Below are 25,207 nucleotides of genomic sequence, written 5' to 3' on the forward strand. Positions count from 1 at the left end.
ATGATTAGGGACAGAATGCAGACATGCCACAATAATGTTTTTTATTTCTACAGTTTGAATCATATTAATGAGAACATCATTTTTGAGAACTAATTATTTCTATTTGTCTTGTGTCACACTTTCTAATTCCCCTATATTAGCACAGCCAAAGCAAATTAATTGCTTTTCCAGCAGTTGAACCCTGTCCAAGAATGAGCTCACATTCCCTTCCAGTTTCCCTGTTTCTGGGAGTGCATTGTGTCAGAAATTTCTCTTGATACTAAACATAGTCTAGAGAATATCTTTACAGATTTCTGTGCGCTCACTTGACGAAATTTATAAGTTTAAGTGACCCGCCAGGAAAGATAAAGTTCTTAGCTGCAAGATTATACATCAAAACAGTTAAAGTGAAATTAAAATTAAATGAATGAATCTCACTGAAGCAAAAAAAGCTGTAATTAATGGTTCCCTTAATTGTCTTCATAAAATATTTGCATGGGTCTAATTTGCATAATTTGCATGTATTAATTAATCTTTCAAAGGAATTTTGTGCTGAGAGAAGCCAAAAAATCTCTTTGTTTTATTTAACATCTAATGAAATATTTATCTTCTTTAATGAACTTCTCATCTTCATTAAAATAAAATTTGCACAAGTTTGTATGTTTTAAATGTTTTTATAATTGAAGTATTCAAAAAATCTCTTTAGACTTACAACAGCTGAAAAACAAACACATTATTTACCATTTGGTATCATTTTAACAATAGCAACATTTTTTTAAAAAAGGAAAGCCTAATTTTGCTTTCTCAAATGTGGCAAAGCATTGGGTAAATAACTATAACTATTTAATATTAAAAATAAGATTTACAAAGGCCTGGTCTTTTTTTTTTTAATGGTAGTGTTATTTTTATGGCTGAAATAGTGGGTAACAAGTGGGTATATATGAGAAAAATCAGTATGTTTAATTGGAAAATGGTTCATTGGTTGAAAATATTTTAACTGGCTGAAAGAAATTAGTCCATTAAAATCCAAAATATCCATTTGCTATTATTCACAACTGTTAGATTGACTGACAATATTTTCTGGCAGAAGCTGTACAATTTCAACTTTATTCTAAATCTGCCTGCAGGAGATTTGCAGCAGGGGTTTCTCCTCTCACAAACTAAGAGATTATAGTGAAAATCAAGAGACATGCCTTGGAAAGGATGAAACCCAAAATTTCATCAAGTGCCAAATGGTATATATTCAAGAGAACTGAGTAAGAATGTGAAGAGACAGCCTAGAAGACAAAAAGCTATAAAGGATGGGAAATTGTTTATTTGTGAATAGTATTTATTTGGATTTAGCAAAGATGGGCAAAAAAGCCCAAGAAATATTTCTTACAAAGAAGAACATCAACTAATGTTTCTAAAGCAATTTGAAGTTTGCTCAGCCCTTTCTCATACGTTATTTTTGTTGATCTCCATGGCATGTCCATTTTATACTATTTGAGGAAACTGAGGCACATAGAAGTAAAGCAAATTGCTTGGAATCAAACTGTGAACTCAGGAGCTCTGAGTCCCTTTAACTCTATATACCTTGCTCCTACATAACATCCATCTTTTATCACATAATTTATGAAGTGGCTGTGAATGGCTAAATGTTAAAGTAGATAATGAGGGTGGCATAAATTTATACGAATTAAGATTCAAAATGCAAATATGTAGTTCTTTCCATGTCAAATTTAGTAATGCGATAAAAATCAATGAAATTGACTGGTTTTCTGTAGGGTTTATCTTTAAGGAAGTTAAAAGGCATTTCCATTAGGCAATGGTTATTTCTTAGCCCAGCAATTATTCTCATAATTTACCAATTCTCATGAAGTTTTCTCTAATATAAAAAGACAAATAAATCCATTAGGTTACAAAGATTATTAGTAATCAGTTACAAATTAAATGTCAGTACAGATTTTCTCTAGTATTAACATTGATAATTTGTTTAAATAACTGACTTCAAAAAAATTCAAATCAACATTAGGATGAGTCTGGCCTAGGAGAACACAGGTAGCCTGAGAGCCACAGACTGGTGTCAGCACTTCCTTGTGACCTTGGTAACTCATTTTAACTGCTAAGACCTGCTCTAGCACTGATATTTTTATCTTGTCAAAACTTTATGGACATCTAATGTTTTAAATTTATCTTTATTTTTTAAAGTATTACAGATGTCCCTTTTTCCCCCCCATTGATTCCCTCCACCCCACATCTATTCCACTCCCAGGCCTTCCCCATACCAATGTCTGTGTCCATAGGTTATGCATATAAGCATATAAGTTCTTTGATTAATCTCCCCCCCTACTCTCACTGCCCCCCCTCCCTCCTGCCATCCCTCTGAGATCCCTCAGTCTGTTCCATGCTTCTGTGTCTCTGGATCTATTTTGTTCATCAGTTTATTTTGTTCATTATATTCCACATATGAATGAGATCTTGTGGTACTTGTCTTTGTCTGACTAGCTTATTTTGCTTAGCATAATACTCTCCAGATCATCCATGCTGTCCCAAAGGGTAAGAGATCCTTCTTTTTTACAGCTGCATAGTATTCCATGGTAGACATCTAATTTTTTTATTAATATACAGGTGCACTCACACACACACACAAACACAGTGTGTCCATGGTCCATTATGGATGAGTGGATTCTGAAATCAGACTATTTGGGTTCAAATCTCCACACTGCCGTTTATTATCTGTATAACAGTGAGTGTGTAAATAAAACATTTTGATTTTGGGGGTTCTAATCTAACAGATAATGATCATAATATCCACATATGCACCTCACAGAGTTGTATGGGGATTAAGTGAATGAATATATAGAAAAAACTTAGAACAGTGCCTTGTAGAGGATAACTTATATCGAGAATGTGCTATTTTTATAATTATGCACAAGTTTAATATAATGGTACTTGCAGCATTGTTCATTTATGGTAAAAATTAAACATTATTTGAATGAAAAAAATTTTCTTATGCCAATGAATATTTTTCCCCATGTGACACATACTTTTTTTCTTTTAGCATGTTCTAAGGTGGAAAATAAAAATTGTATTTACCAGATTTTCCAAAGCATTAAACAAATTAATGACAGAGCGTGAATTGAAATATTTATGTCAATTTAAACAACATGGCTTAAGGAGATTTATTTGCAGCCACGTATTCTGTATGATTATTCATCTCTTTTCAAATTAAATAAAAGATAAACCAATTATTTTTGACTCATTTAAGATGGAAGCATTAGAGCCTCTTAATTTTTTTATTATATTTTGATACATTTCTCTTAACACGGTTTGTATTTTCATAGAGTGCGGAGCAGCTACAGACTCTTCTAATTCATATATAATCATACTCCAGAGATAGTAAATCTCCAAACATAGTTCCACTTAAGCTTACTAATTACACCTATAAAACGATGAATGATGGCTACAAATTATTGGATCTGACTCTCATTCTTTATTTATTTCTCCCTGGGAGAAAGAGATTAGATGGGGAGATTTTAGACCATAAATTATTCCCATACATAATCAGGTGTACTGTGTTTTACTTTGATATTCCATACTGTGGTTTAACACTTACCTGTGAACTTCTCATCTTAACAGATTAAGAATGAATTATTTGACTTTCATGATGAAATGATATTTACTTGTATTAATAATTTCAATGTCTTTATTTTTTAAATTACTTCTACTGGTTAATATAATTTCAGGCTATCTTGTTCCAAGTTATCAGTCTTTTAATTGGTTTTCATAAATTTCTCCAGGAAAGTCATACAATATGTCTAAGCCTATCCTTGGTTAAAAGGTTGGGAATAAAGAGAAATATTTTACAAATGAGGAAAGTAGATTAGATTTGAAACAAAAGAAATGGAAAGTATATTTCTCTTCAAAACCCAACAGGTAGTTCTAGATTTAGCCAAGTGTTGCCCAAATGGGACCGTAAGCTCAATACCATCATATTTGTTTTCTGAGGGAACTCAGAATGCACATTTTTATGTAAAATAACATATTTTTGAAAAATATTGTTGAAGCCTGAATAAGATATTTATGTTTCTTCTGTGAAACAGAAGAAAATGTTTTCTCAGTCCAAAAAATAGAACTCGTAGTATGTCAGATATTAACACATAAACCAAATTGAAAATAGAAATCAAGTCACAAGAGAACAGCTCTCCTAGCTTTTCAGAATGAATACAGCAGCTTCCTTTAACTGCTTTGAATTGCTGCTTTAACTGCTTTAACTTCCTTTAACTGCTTCCTTTAACTCCTTTATAAATAATATTTTGAAGCCCACCTACTCACATCTTCCTTCAAATGTATGCAATTCAGATTAGTCCCATTGCGGTAAGCATGGCAGTGATATGGTTATTGCACATAATTTAAAATGTCCAATTTTTTATTTTTAAAATTATAATTATACTTCTTAAATTATTAGAATAAGAACCATTTAAAGAAATTGCAGAAGGCACTTTAATTTAAAAGGTTGTTGAATTATATAATATAGCTCATAAGCTTGTGTTTCCCAAAGAAATTCAGAACCAATCTTGGTTAATGTATCCAAGTTGCAATGAATAAAAAGAGGGAAGTAAACCTGGTAAATAAAAAGAAAATTGCTAATGGCATAGCACTCACCTATTTATGATCTACCTTTTGGAATCAATTTTTTATAACCCTTCTTACCTGTCCCAGGTGGGGCTGAATTGAGATGTGATGTGATTGCACTAACTTTCCAAGGGTTACCAACATCAGAATCAAAATGTGGCTATAAAAATAGTATTTCTCCATATCATTTTGTTCCATTATCTGTAGATATTTTATTGTAATTTTACAATGACAATTTAAGTGAGGGCAGGTGGCCCACTGTACTGAACTCATTTGGGTTCAGACTAGACAGAAACTTCCTCAGTGGCTCTCGAAAAGTTACCATTGTCAAGTCCAAGTCCATGGCATGGGATTGGTCATCAACAAACCATGGCTAACACTCCAACAGGCATCCATCCAAAAGCAGTGTAAAGACAGTAAAGAATATGAGCTATCTTGTTAACAATGGAGCAAGCCTCATTTTGATCTGAAGCTGGGAATAGCATATAACAGTTCCCACATTCTTTCATCTCATAATTTCACATTCACAACAAAACTCTCAACTGACTAATTCCAAAAATACTGATAGCATTCATCTACACTGTGAAAATGCTATGAAAATTAATGCTGGAATAGTTATAAACACAAAAATTAGGTGAATATTTTCAAGAGATTTATATACTTAAATACCAGTATAGCTGGATTTTTTGTTTTTAAGTCACTTACAAATTGGTTTCCTAAGTTAATGTTTAAATATTTAGTTGGTAGATAATTACCCACTTTGATCTCAAATGCAGTTCTTGGATGCCTTGTTTTGAATAGTATTTCCATGTGTGATTCTATTCCTTTGTGAGAAAATTAGAACCTAAGCATCTATTTAAACCCAACAATTCACATAGAAAGGCTGTGAATTATCACAACTCAATAGGCTCCTTTGCATGTTATTTTTACAAAACAAAGCAAATGCATAAACCTTTCTAATTATTCTCTTAATATTAAAAATTTATATTCAACAAAGGTGAAATTTTGTTATTATTCCTAAGCTATGGACTTTTATATTTTGACACTTGGAGTAATGCTTTTACATGAAATATTAGGGAACAGGCGTGCATGAAATTTAGGCAATATCTACTGTGATCAGTGACTGTATTGAATTCTGAAATATTTGAAAATAATGACTTTGATTATTGTTTTTTACTATTGGCAATTTTTATGATTTCTGAATAAAATGAATTAGCAATTTGGCAAACTTACATGACTATATAAAACAAGACTTCTTTTTCCTGTTTTGTTTTTGGTTTTTAATTTTAGCTTCTTCTTTAGTGTGGTATTTTCTTCTCCCTCTTCATGCCACTAACTGGAAGTTTTCATTTTCATACAGTTATGCTAATAAATAAAAATATACAGTGATATCATGAAGGACAGTTGTAGAAGCTCCAAATCATGAAATTTAAGTTATAACTGCCAGGATTGCTATTCTCATTATTTTAATGCATATATTTTTCATTGAATCTTTCTTCTTGAAACCCCTCAGACTACCATAAATGTATAAAATATTTATCGCAGTGTGGAATAAAAAAAACATAGATGAGCATGCCAACCTGGCTTTCCATATGCTTTCAGTGTCCTTTTCTGAGAGTCATTGCACAAACGGCTTAAGAGAACAAAATTTAAAAATGACTGTCTGTGAAAAATTAATGTCATTTAAAAAAATATATATCCCCTTGAATTTTCAAAGTCTATGTTTAGTATTTTAAAGACTCCAAAAGTCCTGCATTAAAATCCTTCATTAAAGTAAAAACATGTTTTGCATTAATTTCAATATTTAGAGTTAAACTAACATTTCCTAAAATCACCTGACTACAAAATCAGCTCATTGAATTAAAAGTAATAATATCTCAGGGAATGGACTTTGGCACACTGTCCATTTAACTAGTTCTTGTTAAATCTATCTGTTGTAACCAATTCACTTTAGCAAATGCTTATATACTTAAGTGCTAGGGCCAGAAAAAATGCAAAAGACATTTTTTCCCCCTAAATAACCATCTGGTATAGACATACAGATACAATTCTAGTAAAATACATGTAGAGTTAATTCCTATTGATAAAACTCTGGGTGTCAAGGTGTTATTCAAAGGGTAGTAGGAACTATAAGTCAAATTTTATTTCTATAATAATATGAAATATTTAGACATTGCATTAATTATAGAAATGTCTAACTAATAAATTTAGCAAAGCAAAACATATATATGCATGGCTCTATATTTAAAAAGTAACATTCAAAAACATTTTAGGTAGTTGTATTTTAAAGTTTTTCCAGAACTCAAATTTAACTCCGTTGTTTCTAAGAACTCACTAGTACAAATATTGAAACGCGTATCCAAGGCTTAAAATTAATTTAATAGATTAAATCTGAAATTTAGAAAATTTGATGATTTTCCCCCTGACAATATAAAAGAATTGTTGTTCTTTTTTAATGGAGTAACACTTTGACCCAGTGCTTCTGAAGTGTAAACAAAGTACTTTCAGAACACAAACAAAGCAATAAATTCCATTTGAGTGATTAGTGAAAATTCATTTAAGTCTAGATATGTAAGTGTAAATCCTCTGAGATGCCACATTATTGACATATTTTATATAATACTATTTGCAAACAGAAGATAAACAGACATTATGGCTAAGCTCTTCTGAGTATGACACTGGACAGATTCCTAAATAATATTTATAAAAATAAGCGCCTGGTCCCCCTGGGGGTTTTTAGTATCTGAAATCAACATACTAAATCTAAATCTAATATAAATCTTGCATAAGAGATGTTGATATAAAATGAGAATAAAGAAATGAAGAATGTAATGAATTCAGAACCGAGGTGATTCAAGTTCTGGTGTACAAGGAATGGGAAGGTGCACTTGAAATACAAGGGGGAAAATTGTAGGATTTAGGAAAGGCAAACAGCAGTTGGTAATTGGAGGTAGGTAATCTGGGGAAGAGATCCAGGCTAGAGTAAATGATGATGAGTTTAGTTTGTTACTATTGATTCAGATGTGACAACAGGACATTGAGATGGTGGTAGAGTAAGGCCCTAGGTGAATACACAGCTGGAGTTTGAATGTGAGGCAGTTTGAATGTGAAGAGCAGACACGAGATAGGACTTTGGGAACTATTAAAGCCTGAGGTTGAAAATATAGACATTTCTTCCATAATCTGAATATGGTCATTATTCTGAAAGGCTAGAGGGTCAACCCTCCCTCCCTTACAAAGAATAGATTATAATAAAAATATCAAATGCAACATTGAGAAGCAAAGTATATTCTCATGGCTATGACTTGATATATATCCGTAACATTTTATGCCATCCTTATTTGTAATGAACAACCTAATATATTTTTTTAAAATAGAGAAAACATAATGTAGCTTTTTTTATGGTGGTTAGAAAGGATGGATTACTAGTGTTGAATTTTGTCCGTTAAAGTGAGTATAATAAAACTGGGACTGAAAAATGTACAATGCTATATTATATATACATAATAGAATGGAGAATGCTAAAAATACATAGTGGTATATTAGATAATTCATATTTGACTTATTTATTTTGCATCTTTGTTGATTCTGCAGATTTTACCTGTGACAAACTGTCAATTCAATTCTTGCATTAAGAGACATGTATTTTTCATGATATTGTTTCATATGGCAATATGTTGAATATCAGTCCTTTCAAGTAATCTAACTACATTGAATAGAGTCATAAACGAAAAACCAACAATAATTTACTCTCATTGTTAGCTTTTTCCTCTGATGCATAGGTATTCTTTGCAATCTTTTGAACTTTATAATGCATTCTTATTTTGATGAAGGTAAAAATTACACTTATTCTTTAAACTTGGTAAGTAAAGAAATGCTCATGTAATTGTGTTCTGAATTATCACAACAAAGTGTGAGTTACACCAAAATAATTCTAGTCCTACACTATATTTAAAGCTTTACAAACATCGTGATTTTTCAGTACAAAGCGCATTTGGTAATAAAGCCAGGAAATGTCTGGTTAGAGTTGCAGCGTTTAGAGAATTCTCATCCAAACACTGGACTAGTAAAGAACATGTGAAAGAGGCTAAGGTTATGGACTCTTCATTCAGACACCATGAGCTATCAAAGACCTGATGGAAAAATAAGCAAGATTGGTTATCCAAGACTTACAGGTTAATATTCCTATACTATGCAAGTAAGTTTTCTTAAAAAGAGATGGAACTGAATTCTGTCCAACAGAAATGAATCAGGGATATGAGATAATATAGGCATTCTTGGTTGAACAATTGGGTTTTGCCCAAGTGCAACTGTGAATTAGCTCAAAAGTAAGAGTAGTATGTAGTGCCTATGGTAGGAAAATGAAGATTTATTATAAAGTAATTTTGACATAATCTTAGATGAGTTCCTTAAATTCATAATGCTTCTCGAAACTAACCTCAATCCAGGATATAATCATCTACATGGTGACATAAGTTAATTTTATTCACATCACAGTCTCTAGTGATGGGAAAATAAGGCAGTACTAACAGTAACCACTGCCACAAGCTATTAATTTTAATGGAAATAGTGGCCTATGTTACCATGACCCAGGGCAGAACTTCACAGTGGGCATGAAATATACATAATCAGCATTTATCTTCTCCCTAAATATATGCACATTTATAATAATACACTTTAAATGTTTATTTGTAGAATCCTTGTGTTAATTTTTTGAAATTGTTTTAAAGAAATTTGGCAATCTCACAATTTAATATATGCTGAGAACAAATTAGAACTTACAATAAACAAAGAATTTTAGATGATTCCTGAAAATTCTTTGTTTCTACAGAGACAATTTGTAAAATGCCAAGTTATTTATTAGCATTGCATATATTTGTGATAGCACATTTTGTCTTTTTAAAATTTTTAATTTGTTTTTATTTTAGAAGGCATTTATGTCTTACATTTTTTATTGTTTGTAGCTTTTTGGTTGATATACCCCTGATTAGTTTGAAAAGAATTATGCCTGTTTAATTGCAAAACATGCAGTATAATAAACAACAGTGTCAAATATTTAAAGATACTATATTTAACCAAAATTGAAATTGACCGATCACAACCCCTGAAGCAAAAGATTGTCTGATTTCTTGTTCAGAATATCATCTTATAATCTTTCCACGTGCTTTTAATAGAGAAGTCTAGAATTTTTTTCCCTTGTCTTTTTTTTTTTTTTTTTTTTTGGTAAATGGTAGTTCATGAAATAGTAATAACTTTAAAAGTGTGGAACACACAATATCCTGGGATGGTTATTTCTGTCACATTGCACCAAATGCTCTGATACAATGGTAATCATTATTATTCTGAAATAAGTTTAATATAAGGGTTAGACTATTGAAAATTATTATTTTTATTTCTGAGATGGCCACCATATAACATGAAATAAAATTATAGAACTTCCAGAAAATCCTGTCTGTTATTCCCAGTAGAATAAAAGTATCCTAAGGTAATGCAAGCAATTTACTAAAGGATGTATATATATATATATATATATATATAGAGAGAGAGAGAGAGAGAGAGAGAGAGAGAGAGAGAGAGAGAGATCCTGTAGTAAGTGAAAATATTAGATAGATAGATGATAGATAGATAGATAGATAGATAGATAGATAGATAGATAGATAGATAGATAGATAGATGATAGATAGATAGATGATAGATGATAGATAGATAGATAGATAGATAGATAGATAGATAGATAGATAGATAGATAGATAGATGATAGATATAGATAGATGATAGATAGATAGATAGATGATAGATATAGATAGATGATAGATAGATAGATGATAGATAGATAGATAGATAGATAGATAGATAGATAGATGATAGATAGATGATAGATAGATAGATAGATAGATAGATAGATAGATAGATAGATGATATAGATAGATGATAGATAGATGATAGATAGATAGATAGATAGATAGATAGATAGATAGATAGATAGATATAGATAGATAGATGATAGATAGATGATAGATATAGATAGATAGATAGATGATAGATAGATAGATAGATAGATAGATAGATAGATGATAGATTAGATTGATAGATAGATAGATGATAGATAGATAGATGATAGATAGATAGATGATGATAGATGATAGATAGATAGATAGATAGATAGATAGATAGATAGATAGATGATAGATAGATAGATAATAGATAGACAGATGATGATAGATAGATGATAGATGATATAGATAGATGATAGATAGATGATAGATAGATAGATAGATAGATAGATAGATAGATAGATAGATAGATAGATGATAGATAGATAGATGATAGATAGATAGATAGATGATAGATAGATAGATAGATAGATAGATAGATAGATAGATAGATAGATAGATAGATAGATAGATGATAGATAGATAGATGATAGATAGATAGATGATAGATAGATAGATAGATAGATAGATAGATAGATAGATAGATAGATAGATAGATAGATGATAGATAGATAGATGATAGATAGATGATAGATAGATAGAGATGATAGATGATAGATAGATGATAGATAGATGATAGATAGATGATAGATAGATAGAGATGATAGATGATAGATAGATGATAGATAGATGATAGATAGATAGATAGATAGATAGATAGATAGATAGATAGATAGATAGATAATAGATAGATAGATAGATAGATGATAGATAGATAGATGATGATAGATAGATAGATAGATATAGATGATAGATAGATAGATGATAGATAGATAGATGATAGATATAGATATCTATTCCAGAAGAAAGCAAACTTAGGTATACTAAATCACTGTAAGTTATAAGAACTGAAAAATTTACCTGTGACATTGACCAGCACATCTTTTTATAAAGGAAGGAGCATTAATTATGTATTGTGGCATAGCAAATTCAAAATGTGATGGTTTAAAAACATTTATTACCTTCCAGTTTCTGTATATGAAGAATCTTGGAAGAGCTTAGTTAGGCCCTCTGCTTCAGGGTCTCTCCCAGGCTGCAGTAAGTTGTTGGCAGAGGCTACGTCATCTCTAGACTCTCCTGAGGCGAGATCTACTTCCAAGCTTACTCATGTGGCTGTTGGCATCCTCACGTGGCTGTTGGCATCCTCATGTGGCTATTGGCATCCTCACATGGCTGTTGGCATCCTCACGTGGCTGTTGGCATCCTCATGTCCTGAAGAGTGTTGGACACAGAGCCTCAGTACTTGCCGACAATTAGCCTGAGGCCATTATTTGTTTCTTGCCACATGGGCTCTCCATGGGGCAACTCAGTACATGGTAACTTGCTTCAACAGATCGAGCAAGTGAAAAGATCCAGAGAGAGCAGCTGCCAGCAAGATGAAAGTCAGTTTTATAACCTTATCTTGGAAGTGACTTCCTATCACTTCTGCCATATTGTTTTATTAGAAGGAAATCGTTGGGTACAGCCTGCACTTAAAGATTATGGGGATCACACAGGATGTGACTACTCTGAGACAGGAAGCATTGCTGGCTGTCTGAGGACCTGTACCACAGAGGGCTATGCGGAAAATTAAATTGCCAACTCACCTGGAGAGAATGGGATCTAATGGGGAGTATTATATAATTCAAATATTCTATGGACTCAGGAACATCTCTAGAAGTAGATCACATGCCCACAGCCATCTCTGGTTTGTTGCTTAATGAACATTTTCCAAAACTTGTCTGTTTAACTGTTTTCTCTGGGCTACATTTCTGAACAAACGTTCTACTGATTCTCATATTCTTTCTTCAGATATGATTATTCTGTCAACACACTTTCTTGCTTGGTTGCTAGTCTATCTCTTTAATATAACTTTGCACATCTCTGAACTGATCCCTGCATGTAATTTTTAAGTATAGTGCACAGTGGGCTCCCTTATTTAATAGTTCTTGTACAGCATGCTACTGTTCTCACCCCACACTGTTTGAATACTATTTGATGATTCCATCAGATAAGATATATAAAAAAGCTATTCCCCACAATAATGTTGTTTCTTTAGTTTAAAAAATAGCCTCATATTCATTGAAAATATTTGAGATCTTTCATTGAATTTCATCATTTGTGGAGTTTAGCACTAGATCAGCATTGTATAAATATGTTAAGTAAAGTGCTAGGGATTTAGAACTTTATTTACTCACAATTACTTCCCTAAACAAATATAACTTTATTAAAAATACTGAATTAGTCATGCTATAGAAAACAGAAAAAGATATAAAGTGCTATACTTTTAAAAATGATGATTTTTTTCCTCCATAAAAAGAAAATAACTAGACTCTGACAAGACTTGCCCTTCTAATTGCTACCTTTGGTTTTCCCCAGAGATAGCGCATAAATGTATTCTAAAAACTTAATTTATTCACAGAGGATTTTGCTTGTTTCTTGCATTTCTGAAAGATACACAGGCTTGGTTTGAAAGATCCTTGTTTCCCTTCTCTGTGGTATTTATTTTATCAAATAAGGCATCGCTCTTTCTCTATGCTCTGTTTTAATTAGGCATAGGAGATAATTTTTCCATTCATCACTCAAGTTCAGCTATGCCCTCACATGATTATTTCCTTCTGTTTCTTAGTCTTTTTTCCCTGAGAAATGGATAGAAGAATGGTGAAAGTAATGATATTTTATTGTTCTTTACTTTGCTGAAGTTGGGAGGTCTCACCTTCCAATCAGGACAAGGTAACCTAAGTGCAAAGTACTCCATTCTCACTTGCTGGTACATTAACCACTCTGATGGTTTCTGGCTTCTTACTAATGAATGCTTAATTAGAACACACACACCAATAGTTTACCAAAGCAGACCTATCAGCAATATAATTTTTATTTATTTACAGAAACAAAACTTTTAAGAGGTCTCTTCTCTTCCTTTTGTTTTTGTTTCAAACACTTAAACAGACATTAATTTCCTTATACCAAAATGCGCATTAGCATACAGAGTCCTAACTAACTGGTACTACAGTTAAGCAAACTTCATAAACTTTAAAATTGTAATTTTACCATTAAAACATAATGGACCAATAGACCAGAATCCACACCCTCAGTCCAGTAAGTTCCTTAAATCTGAACCTGGTTTTTCTGAAGAAATCTATTAACAAAAGCACTAAGCATCTTCTTACTATCTAATATTTAAATAGGACTTCTCAAAAGCCTTGTTGATAAGCAGAAAAATGCCATGAGAATATTACCCATGTAATCTGTGAAACAGTACTTGTAGATATTGGAAGGTATTATTCTTTAACGTTAATAAATGTCTGCTATTGGTGATATATTAAATCTACTTTATGTTTTAAATCTGAACTTGAAAAATATTTATAAAATATTTCAAAAGTTATTAAAAGTTTCATATTTAATTTAACAAGATTCATCTATTATTAATGTTTTGTTCCTATGTACTTTATAATTTTCTCTCTCTGCATTGTATTTTCTGAATTATTTGATAGTAACATGTATAAGTCCTGATCTTTTACCGTTATATTTACCATACATTTTTCAGGGTTTATTTACTAAATAAAACAAAGAATATACTCCTATACATAACCACAGTGTATTTATTAGTCCAGTAAATATTTTGTTGACACAATATGTAGTTTTATTTAATCTGACTTTGACATTCTAATTTTTTTCATTTGACCCAATCATGTCCTTTATAGCATTTTTATAGCATTTCTGAGTCTAAATTAAGATCATGTATTATATTTAGTTGGCCTTTCTTTTTATTCTCTTTGGCTTTGAGCATTTATTTGGCATGTTAAAAAAGTTTGTGAAATTAACATTTTTGGAAAAATTCAGTCTTAATAGAATGTTTCTCATCTTGCATCTGGTGCTTTCTCATGATTAGTGTAAGCCAGTATACTACCCAAGTGAGGTTATGTTCTTCTCAAGGTGTAACATCCAGAGGCATACAATATCCATCATCCCCTCATTTTTGATGTCTGTTTGATAGTTTTTCTATATAGTCTTACTGAGTCCAGGTAATGTTCCAGGTGTTAGAAATACAAGGTCATATAGTATGCTATCTGCTCTTAAGGAGGTATCCCAGACTTTAATAAACGTCTCTAAGATAGTGAAGCTCTGTAACTGTTGATGTGTTGACAACAACATGGAGGAGACAGAGTCTAGATACTATGACAAGTGGTTACAACAACATTCAAGTTCTAGGAATACAATGTGTGGTATCCAAACCCTGCTTACGTGAGGATAGGCTGAATGCATGTGACACACATTTTGTGAATGGAATAATTTCTTAACATTAAGCATAGAACTTTCCCTGTTGCTTAGACAGATAATAGTAGTTTATGATGGTTTTTTGAAATAAATTTTGCTTGGTTTGGTCATGGAGGTATGGCTTTAAGAACATTTACTTCTAAAATGATATCAGTTCATGGAACCACAGAGTCCAGAATATTACTCCAATTTGGAAGACTGTTGAGTTACAGAATAAAAGGTCTTTAATACTCAGTAAAACAGAATTATCTTAACCTTTGGTAGTAAATTCCTCTTTGTCAATAGAAAGCATGAACATAACAGTTGAGCTTGAAATCTAGGCAAAAGGTCTCTTTTTTTAAGGTACTGACATGAATGTCACTTCTCAGAGGAACTGAGATATTGTAAACTGATCTAGCTAGTTGGGAAAAGTGTGTTTCATAGGGTTGGAGTTGACTAAATAACTCCAAGCCAGGTAAGATTAACCCAAACCATATGCCTTCTTTTCACACTCTTCAGTTCAGCCTTCGTTACTGGTTTGTCTATTTAGTTTCCCATTTAGGGTGTTGAGATTAGATCAGCTTGCACAGTGATGATCCTTTCTAGCCCTACAATACCTGAAGCTTAGTTCCACCTGCTTCAAATTGTCCAGCTGTCAAAACTCAGGTCACTCCTTGATTTCTGTGTTTACCTAGAGTCTGATACAAAGTCCCTCACATAGAAAGGACAGGATTTCACTTTCACTCTTTGTCTAAAAACATAGTTACCTTTTAACCTGTGAACTATAATTTTAGGTGATCTTCTGTTCTCAGGACATGTTTTAAACTAGACTGTGTTATTCTACGTAGAGAACTGAAAAATATGTAAAAGAAGTTCTTGATTATATTTTGTCTTCTCTATTAGCCACAATCAAGACCTTTTCTTCATTCTAATCTAGTAAAAATACATGATATTATCTACTCTGATTTCAGGAGAGCTGGGTCATATAGGTCCATTAGATAATCCATTGCCTACTGCTTGTACTAGTATGCTTGGATCGCACATACAGAATGCCTTTGCTGTGTTCTCTTACACACAGTTCGTACCCACTCTCTAGAATTGCATCAGGTACTTAGGGAGGAACCATTGAAAAGATATCAGGAATTTAGTCCTCTCTCACTTTGACCCCACTCCATGTGCCTCAGATTCTGCAACTATAACCCTAAATTACATAAAATTCAAAATCTGCTGCAACTTCTCAGTTTTTATAGTTTAATTGTATTTGACACACCCTTAAATACGACTTCTGGCAAATCACTTATATTGTTATTATCTGCATTTCATGAGAAGAAATATCATTCATTTAGTGTCTTCTTATAAAAGGGCTTATGCTGAACATCAATCTCTCTTCAAATATTTCTCATATTAAACACAGACTTTGTGTCTCTGCCTTGCTGCTTTAGCAGTAGCAGAATGTTCTTACTCTAAATATAAAATTATAAAAAAAGCAAGAAACAATATTTTCTTTAATTAACTTCTTCTTTGGGGGGTTTTAGAAGAGGGGTTATGACTTGACAAAGATTCTTTCCATCTGTTCCTGTTTGTTTGCTTTTATTTTGACTTCCTTTCTTTGTCTTATCAAATATCACATGAATCATTAGCGTTTGTTTTCACCACTTGTTTTGGTTTCCCTTATTTCACATGATTAAGACATTATGTTGAGAGAGGCTCAGAGCTACTATATTTCATATTAACCTGATTTTAAGTAAATATTAAACTTCCTTGATATATGACCTTATATGTTCACCCTGTTATGTTAGTATTTTCCTCAGCTCTGGTGTAGGGAGACATTCACATAAATGTGCTATTTTGTGAAAGCAGCAAACTTCATTAGATTCCAATGGTGTAGATGTGTTTTGAACAAATAGATGCCTTTTAAAATAAAGCTACTTTCTAGCAGGAAATGTAATTTATTAAGCCCTCTGTGCAAAAGATATGTAAGAGAACCTTGTGTTTCCCAGGGGTGTTGTGTTCAAAAGTGGAATATATATCCATTTGCATACTGTGTGATACTTTTCACTAACATACTTTCATGTTAATTATTTCACATATTTTTTACACAATAAAGTGATTGTATTTCTGGGGTCACACAATTGGGCAATTTGTAATTTTCTAATATGTATGCCATCTTCTAATATAAAATCTTATATGATGTGATTATTATTGAACAAATTTTATTATTAGTTTTTAAAGTAAATGATTGAGCTATACAGTACTCTAGTTTTATACATGGAATTAAAGCTAAACTCTATATCTGCCTACATATATTAGACATTACTAATAAATATATATAATAATACCTGCAATTACATTCAATCAAAACAATAGACTTAATACACAAACATAAAACAAAATAAACTGGAAATTATGTGATTCATTCCTTATTTCTCCTTCTTTAGCCACAGCAAATAAATAACATATAGAATCTATATACTTAATGGTCTGATTTGATGGTTTCAACTTTAATATTAAAATATGAGATCCATTTTTACAAGGAATTTAAAATGTTTCCTTCAACTCATTATCTATAGATCTAAACTGCATAATAACAATAAACAACTTAAAAAATTCACACCTGCAATAATCTGTTCAGTTGTCTAGATACTTTCTTATACACCAAATTATAGCTGTAAGCATCAAATTACAATGAACTCTGGAACTATTAGGGATTTTTAATTTAAAAAGTTTCACTCAATCCCTACTCCCAAATGCTTTTAATTAGAACAGACTTTTTAATTAAGTACTCCCATGCACAAAGTATAGCTTGATGACTTTTCTGTCATATTAGCCTCCCATACAAAAACAAACAATCATTTTGTCAAAGGAAAATATTTTCTCTAAAACTAAATATTAGAATTCTGGTTCTGATTTCAAGTTGTTCAGTTGAGGCTGTACATTATAAAAGGAAGCCCTTATCTCTGAGAGGACCTCCAGGAATAGAAATAGTGAGGCAGTGACACTGATGGTACTGAGGCCTATAAGAGCCTGTCCCTCATCTCTGCAAGTCAGGCATAGAATTTCCTCCAGTAATGATCCAATTGCTTATTAGACAAAAGTGATACAGCAGAATGGACATGAAATTTGGATTCACATAAGTAAAAAATCACTACACTTTCATTCTGTGAAAATGTGCAAGATATTTAGCCTTTTTGAGACTTCGTAGCCTATTTTTAAAAGACACTAAGGAATCTATTTTGTTGAGTTTGGATCAAATATCTGTAAAGTGCCATAGACACATAGGTGCTCAGAAAATATGAGTTATCTGGATAATACTCATTGTCTTTATTGCCAATTTACTTGATCTTCAAGCAATGTTCTCATCCATTTGAGGTATCAAGGAATAATTGTTTGGTAAACCTGACTCAGCATCAGGAACACATAGGGAAAAGACTTTTCTGTGGTCAACACGTGCAGAAATAACAACATAAAGAACAGTGGGAAGTTGTGAGATTGTCTAGTTAGAAAATAAATATAATGCACAAAGGGCAGTCCTTAAAACATATGAATAAATCCTCTGAGTTTGCAGATGTGAACAACACTGAAGCCTTAACCATGGAAACACTCTAGGGATTCCAGTGATCTCCACCCAGTAGCTTTTTTTTGCCGGGCTTCTCTATGCATAGCCTTATGGCTTTGCCTGCTGTTGGAACAGTCAGGGAAGAGGAAAGTATTGTAAACATTATTATATAACATAAAATCATGTCACAGTTTGAATTATGGGCCCATACATCCTTCCTACAACCCTTGCCATTTAATTTTCACTCACATAGTTTGTTATCAGAAGACTGAGATGGTTCCCATAATTGAGAGGCCTGTTTAGCTCTGTGGGTGTGTCCAATATGTGACTATTTGCTGAGGACTGTAAGATCATTACTATAACTTCTCTGGAATAATGTAAAAGTACTTAAACCTTTTTTTCGTAAATATTTTGAATTATGCATAAGCATTTTTCAATAAAGATGATAAAATTAAAAAGTAGAATTGCTTTGAAAGTTAGGCTCTGTTGACAAAGGTGGAGAGAATCACTCTTCCCAGGTCTGTTCATGCCTGATCTATTTCTGTTTCCAGTTCATTGTAAGGCAGATAATCTCTGATGTCTAAGGGTTATTTAATCACATAAATGCCTTAATTGTAGCAGGTGGGATTTATTTTATAACTGGAATCTTTAAATACTTGATACATTTGTCCATCTGTTGGGAACATTAGTCAAAAATTTAAGGAAACATTTATTAAAAGTGGTATTAGTATAGATCAGATACTGAGGACACAAATATAATGTATGTAATTTCTATAAATGTATTTTATATGTGATGTATGGTGAATATGCTTACAAATTAATTATTACTTTCTACTGTAGGTTTTAAAATTTGAAATATAAACATATTTTCTACAAATATATTTAAAGTTTAGACCACACCATAAAGTGGACAGTTTAGAGGACATGACACTTGAAAAATAGGCTTATGTTCAGTTTTGTTTTCACTCTGGATTTTTAATTTCCCATTTCTTATTTTTGATTCATTCAAATGCAAGATTTCATTTACTTTTCTCGTTCACATAATTGGGTTTCTCAATTGGTGAAATTTAATATATTCTTATCTTAACATTTAATTGTTTGGTTAATCTCATGTCAAGGGGGAAAGGTTATAGTTCATTGATAGTGATGAAATAACCTAGGTGGCTTTCATATAAATAGCAACAAATATGCACAATAGTTACATTACATGGTATATTTAACAACACTGCTAAGGAGTAAGATGGGAAGTCGGTCTTCCGTGATGAAGATGCACCTGAATGCATCCAGAGAAAATTTCGTTCTGCAAGCTTGAAGAAAGTAATTGTCATTCAACAGAAATCAACTAGCTTTGCATATCAATAAAACACACACACATATGCTTATCTATTTTCTGAGTGCTCTGGAACTGATATCAAAATAGCAAATATATATTTATGAGAACTAGAAATGCTGTATTCTTTTCCATTACATAAACTAAATGTAATTATGAAATTAACTTTGGGAATGTGTGGGAAATATTCCTTCCTAATCAAGTGAAGAGAGAAGAAAACCCACAAATTTTATATCAGGCTACATAGTTTTTATATTCCCATTTGTTTTCCAAATGCCATCATTAATTATTTTTTATTGTTTATTTTTAGATGGAAGACTGTATTTGAAAACTACTGTCATGTACTGAATCTTTCCTGTTGAAGAAATCCATGTTATAGTAAAGAACTTTGCAGTCGGACATTCATCATTGGAAAGTTCAGGAGAAAAAAATAAAGTCCTTTTAAGGGAACTTCCTCAATTTTGTGTATTAATGTTCTTTAAAGTTTAAGTATTCTACGGGAAAAAAAAAAAAAAAAAGTTCCTCCATTGATTTTCACCTGTGGTTTATACCAGAGACCTGAGAATGTTTGTAAATGTACAAGCATCAAACTTCTTACGATTAATGACTGCAACTTTGCTGCTGGACGCTTGTATACAGAGTTAAAGGCAGGTCTGTATAAGACCTAGCTTTGTTTTGTTTTTTTAATGGAATGAACCTTTTTCCTCTCCTGAAAATTCTGTATCTGAGCACATCAAGAGACCCTGGTAGCAGTGGTCACCCAGACTTACAGAATTATGCCCTCCAGAAACCAGCAAGAACACTTGGAAATGAACTTGTAGGAGGCATAGAGGATTCCTTTAAAATCAATACAATAAAAAGTCATTTTCTGTTACACTCAATTTCAAACTCTCTAACTGTAGGTTTTCTCCTGAAGATGTTTTTTCACCTACTTTTCAAAGGCCAACAAATGGATGTTGACAACGACCCAGTGAAATGACATTTTGAGTATCTGAAAAGAAGCATTGAATATAAGCCAAAAGGTTTCACTGAAGGTCTTTTTTCTTTAAAAAAATACAAATGTAACATGTTTTCATTCCAGACTGGTAGTGGTATATAGAATTAAAAATAATAATGATGCTTCTTATTCCAACTGTTGGTCACATGTACAGTATATAAACATTAAACGTACAAGGGAGGTATTATGTATGCAGTAGTATACTAGAGTTTAGGAAAATGAAAATTTTAGAGAATATGTTTTGTCACCCTGTTGGTCAGAAAGACACCTTTCTGGTTTTAACGCATGCAGGCATGTAAATATTTGTCTGGAGTCACAGTATTAATGAATGAGATCTTAAGGATCTGGTGACATCAGAACTCTGTCAGCCGTTTTTATTTGTATATTTAACCCTAATTAGTGCCCCAAACTGCACTATTGAGAATGGATTGTGGCTGAACAGTAAATTGAAACACCAGAAATATTTTTATATGTTAACGTCATATTATGTTAATGTTGCTGAAAAACAAAACCTAACTAACCCTTGATGTATCAGTCTAATACCATGTAGCGCTGAGTGATAAAGTTAAAATGTGTTGTGCTTCCCACCCTGGTCAGAGGGAAGGGTGCCTACCCGTTATTTTCACTGTCTTTTGAAAGTTACAGTATGTGTTTTCACTCTGTGCAGATAACTGGAAGTAAAGCTGCAAACAGTGCATAGTCCATGCTGAAGTGACCCTTCTCTTGGTTTTTACACATCTGGAGTTACACCTCTAAAGGCTGATGTTATGAATCAGTACAGTTGCTATACATTTTACGATTTTGCTGTCACATTAAAATTTTTATGATCATAACATTATTTATTACCATAAACAGCAAAATCTTAAATGTCCAAGAAAACTAGTTTAAAATGTTTAAAGAGCTTGGATTGGGTGTTAATTATTTGGTTAAGAGAAAAATATTATAGATACTTTGGCAGTAAGCTTCTATAGTTTTTAGGTCTTCCTTGCAATACTGGAACATACTTCTTTTGTGTAGCTCACTATTAACCAGCTAAGTCCATTTTTTAATACAATAAAAAGGTTATATATACAGTTCCTATTTTAGCTTGCTTAAAAGGGAGCACTATTTTTATTTAAAATACTGTTAGTAAATGCTTTGTAGAAACTTGGTTTTCTAAGCATAGTTCTTCCATTAACCATCTCTTGTTTGAGCACAAGAGGTTCTAATCCTAGTTGTATCTATTCCTTGTTTTTCTCTGTATGCAGTCTTTAAAAGATTACAACACTTAAAATTGGAGGGACTTGTGGCAAGCTTTTGAATCATACATTTTTTGAACGATTTTTTTAAAAAGCTACAACTTACATATGTAGTAGAATCAGCCATTGCTCTGCTCCTTGCATAGAGTCACCTGTTAAGTAGGTTAAATAGTTTTAAATACATACTTTCAAACCTTTGAGAATGCTTTAGTATTTGGTTTGATGTGAAAGGAAATTTTAGCAAGGATTAAAGAAAAGAGCTATCAGCTATATGTTAAGAGAGAATCTTACTAACACTGTTGTAAATATTACAATTCATGAAATGTTATTTTAAGTCTGTAACTTAAGTCCCCCTCCCCTTTTTTAGTTATTCAGGTTGGTCTGAATTTTGTTTTTGGTATAAACAAGTAAAATTGTGCCCATTTTATGGTTTCCATGCTTTTGTAATCCTAGAAATATTAATGTCTAGTTGTTCTATATTATAACCACATCTGCGCTCTATGCAAGCCCTTGGAACAGAACATACTCATCTTCATGTAGGACCTATGAAAATTGTCTATTTTTATCTATATATTTAAAATTTTCTAAAAATGATAAAAGGTTATTACGAATTTTGTTGTACAAAATCTGTACAAAAATCTGTTTTTACATCATAATGCAAGAATTGGAAATTTTTCTATGGTAGCCTAGTTCTTTGAGTCTGGTTTCAATGTGAGAACCACGTTTACTGTTATTGTATTTAATTTTCTTTTTCTTTTCAACAATCTCCTAATAAAACTGTCTGAAATCTCCCTGTGACTTTATTTACAGTTCGTCTTTATTAAATTTTGTGAAATGCATAGCATTGAAGGAATATTTACTTTCTAATGGGAGGCATCTAAAAACAACATAAGTCAGCTCTTTGCAATGTGAGGGAACAATGCTCAATGATTTTATTTAACATGCAACTGCTTCTATCTCTAATATGAATTACTGTGCTGAAAATCATCGTAAAAGCACACTCTGTAGTTATTGTTTAACAAGCAGATTTTCCATATTTTGTTTCTTGCCAGCTAAGCAAACTGCCCACATATACATGATTTATTTATGTACATTTCTCAGTTTATGAAGCTGTTATTTGTACCTTTTTCCTTTATATTCTTATATTCCCATGATTCTTATTTCACAAAGCTTTGTGCTGAATAATGTAAAGTAGACATGTTGATGGAACAAAATATATCATTCCCATATCTATGAGTGTATATTTGTAACCCTAACTCAGTGTTTTGCTTTTGATCTCTATCACTGGAAAAAAATGCCTTTAGAAACTTTGAAATTTCAATATCTTTTAATAATATATAAACATTTTAATGAATCCAAAATGCAGCATTTGAAGAAATATTGGGTTGCTATCTCTGTGACTATTCTAAACACTCCCAAGAGAATGGAAAATGGATATTTTTTCTGTCTAAAGAAATTATTTCAATAAATGAACAAATTATGATCTTTCCCTAATAAACAACCAAACTGTTTATGTCACCATTACAATCACATTTTTGTCTTCTGTCATCATATGTTTATGTCAGTAAGACTTGTACTGAACAGCACTCAGTCTCTGGATGTTAGTGGAATTTGGTGATAATTTAAGGTTTTCCCAATGTGCTTTCAAACTAGCAAATTTACAATCTGCACAAAAGCTATTTATTACTAGAGGAGAGTAAATTATAAATAAAAGTTACATGAATTGCATTTTTAAAATATGGGCAGTACAGATGTTAATAGAATTAAACGTATTGTAAATGGCATTGTAAAAATATCATTTTTCCTCATGTGTAGGCTTGGTGCTAACATTTATCTTTAATGTGTACAACTGGTATATGAAAGCTGAATTGATCCTCATTTATTCATTTAAACAGATCCACTAATAAAGCCTCTATTCTGCACAAAGCACTGTGCTAGATGTTGTAATGACTGAAATCGAAACATAGCTGTTGTCCCAGAGAGCATATAATTCTGTTGGGATCAGATCTTACCTTCAGCAAGAAAAGATGCATTGAGAATCTTCTACTCTTCAGTGAACATATTGCTGGTCTGAAGAGGGTATTGACTTAGATGCCTTCTTACTAAGTAATAATAGTCTAGTGACCCACATTGTGCATTCACCTTCTAAAGAACAGTACAAGATATTTGGGGAGTCAGACAGTTCTGTAAGGACTGAGAAAAGCATGGATACATTTGCCCCTAGGTAAGGCACAATACTACTTTAGTTATTTTTTATATATTTTTTATTTCAATTACAGCATTCTTACCAATGCCCACAGTTTGTTTTGTCATAGGTAACCTGTTTAATCACAAAAATTTTACCTTTAACAAACAATAAATTCCTAATATAATCAGACTATTGAGTATAGATGTACAATATTGAATTCTTATCATCCAGCACCTGTGTATCTAGGATAAGTAATTTCTTAAAATGATTTAAACACAGAGCATAAATTCCTAAATGCCAAGTAAGTGCACGAGGTAACGAGTGATACTTGGAGGGGCAGCATCATTTACATTTATAGGTTAAGGAGCTGGAGATTTTGAGTTGAACTATTGGATCAGTTAAGACTTCTTTGGTTAGATATAACAAAAACAAACCTCTTCAAGGTTAAACACCGCAAGAAATTAGTAATAAAGACAGAGAGGCACACAAGCCAGAAATGCAGTCAGGCCCCAGAGACCAGGGACCCTCTCCTACCTTCACCCTTCTGCTTCTTTCGATGACTCCGCTTCTTTCTCTTTCACTGCAGGTTTATTTGCTTCTCTTGTTTATCTCTTGACTTCTCTATTATTCAGAAGCACAAGACCCAGCCCACAGAAGTGATCCAGTCATTTTCTCTCTCTTGTCCCAAATTTGATTCCCTGAGAGCTCTGATTGCCTCAAGTTGGAGGACATACCGGTAATGTAGATGGACAGGACATTAGATATATCTGGGTAATTTTAGAAACTATTATCTTAATTAAATTTCAACCTCTGGGGGTTGGAGCTAGGGCATCAGTATTTTTAAGTTCCTTGGGTGATTCTAATGAGCAGCTAAGGTTGAGGAGCGCTGTCTGGGAGGGTGGTAAGTATCACATTCTAGAAAACCACTAGTGGACCTTCTGCAGTGGGGAGTTTGTAATGCATAGGGGTATTGTGAACTGTGAAGATTCTACAAAAGCAAACTAATAGTTCTGTAAAGTCATACAAATTACATAAAATCTGTGAAATATTTAATATATTTTTAAGTAATTTTA

General features: G+C 32.2%; 1 protein-coding gene across 1 annotated transcript in view; it reads left to right on the plus strand.

Moving 5' to 3' along the window:
* DACH1 (dachshund family transcription factor 1) overlaps positions 1–22,737 on the plus strand; it is a 393,489-nt gene extending 370,752 nt beyond the window's left edge. The window contains exon 11 of the mRNA XM_016216439.2: positions 20,022–22,737. Coding sequence (XP_016071925.2) covers positions 20,022–20,059 — 38 coding nt within the window. The 3' untranslated portion in view covers positions 20,060–22,737. The remainder of the gene's footprint in view (positions 1–20,021) is intronic.
* The last annotated feature ends 2,470 nt before the right edge of the window (positions 22,738–25,207 follow it).

Source organism: Miniopterus natalensis, chromosome 2 (assembly GCF_054644295.1).
Source record: "Miniopterus natalensis isolate mMinNat1 chromosome 2, mMinNat1.hap1, whole genome shotgun sequence".
Classification (NCBI taxonomy): domain Eukaryota; kingdom Metazoa; phylum Chordata; class Mammalia; order Chiroptera; family Miniopteridae; genus Miniopterus; species Miniopterus natalensis.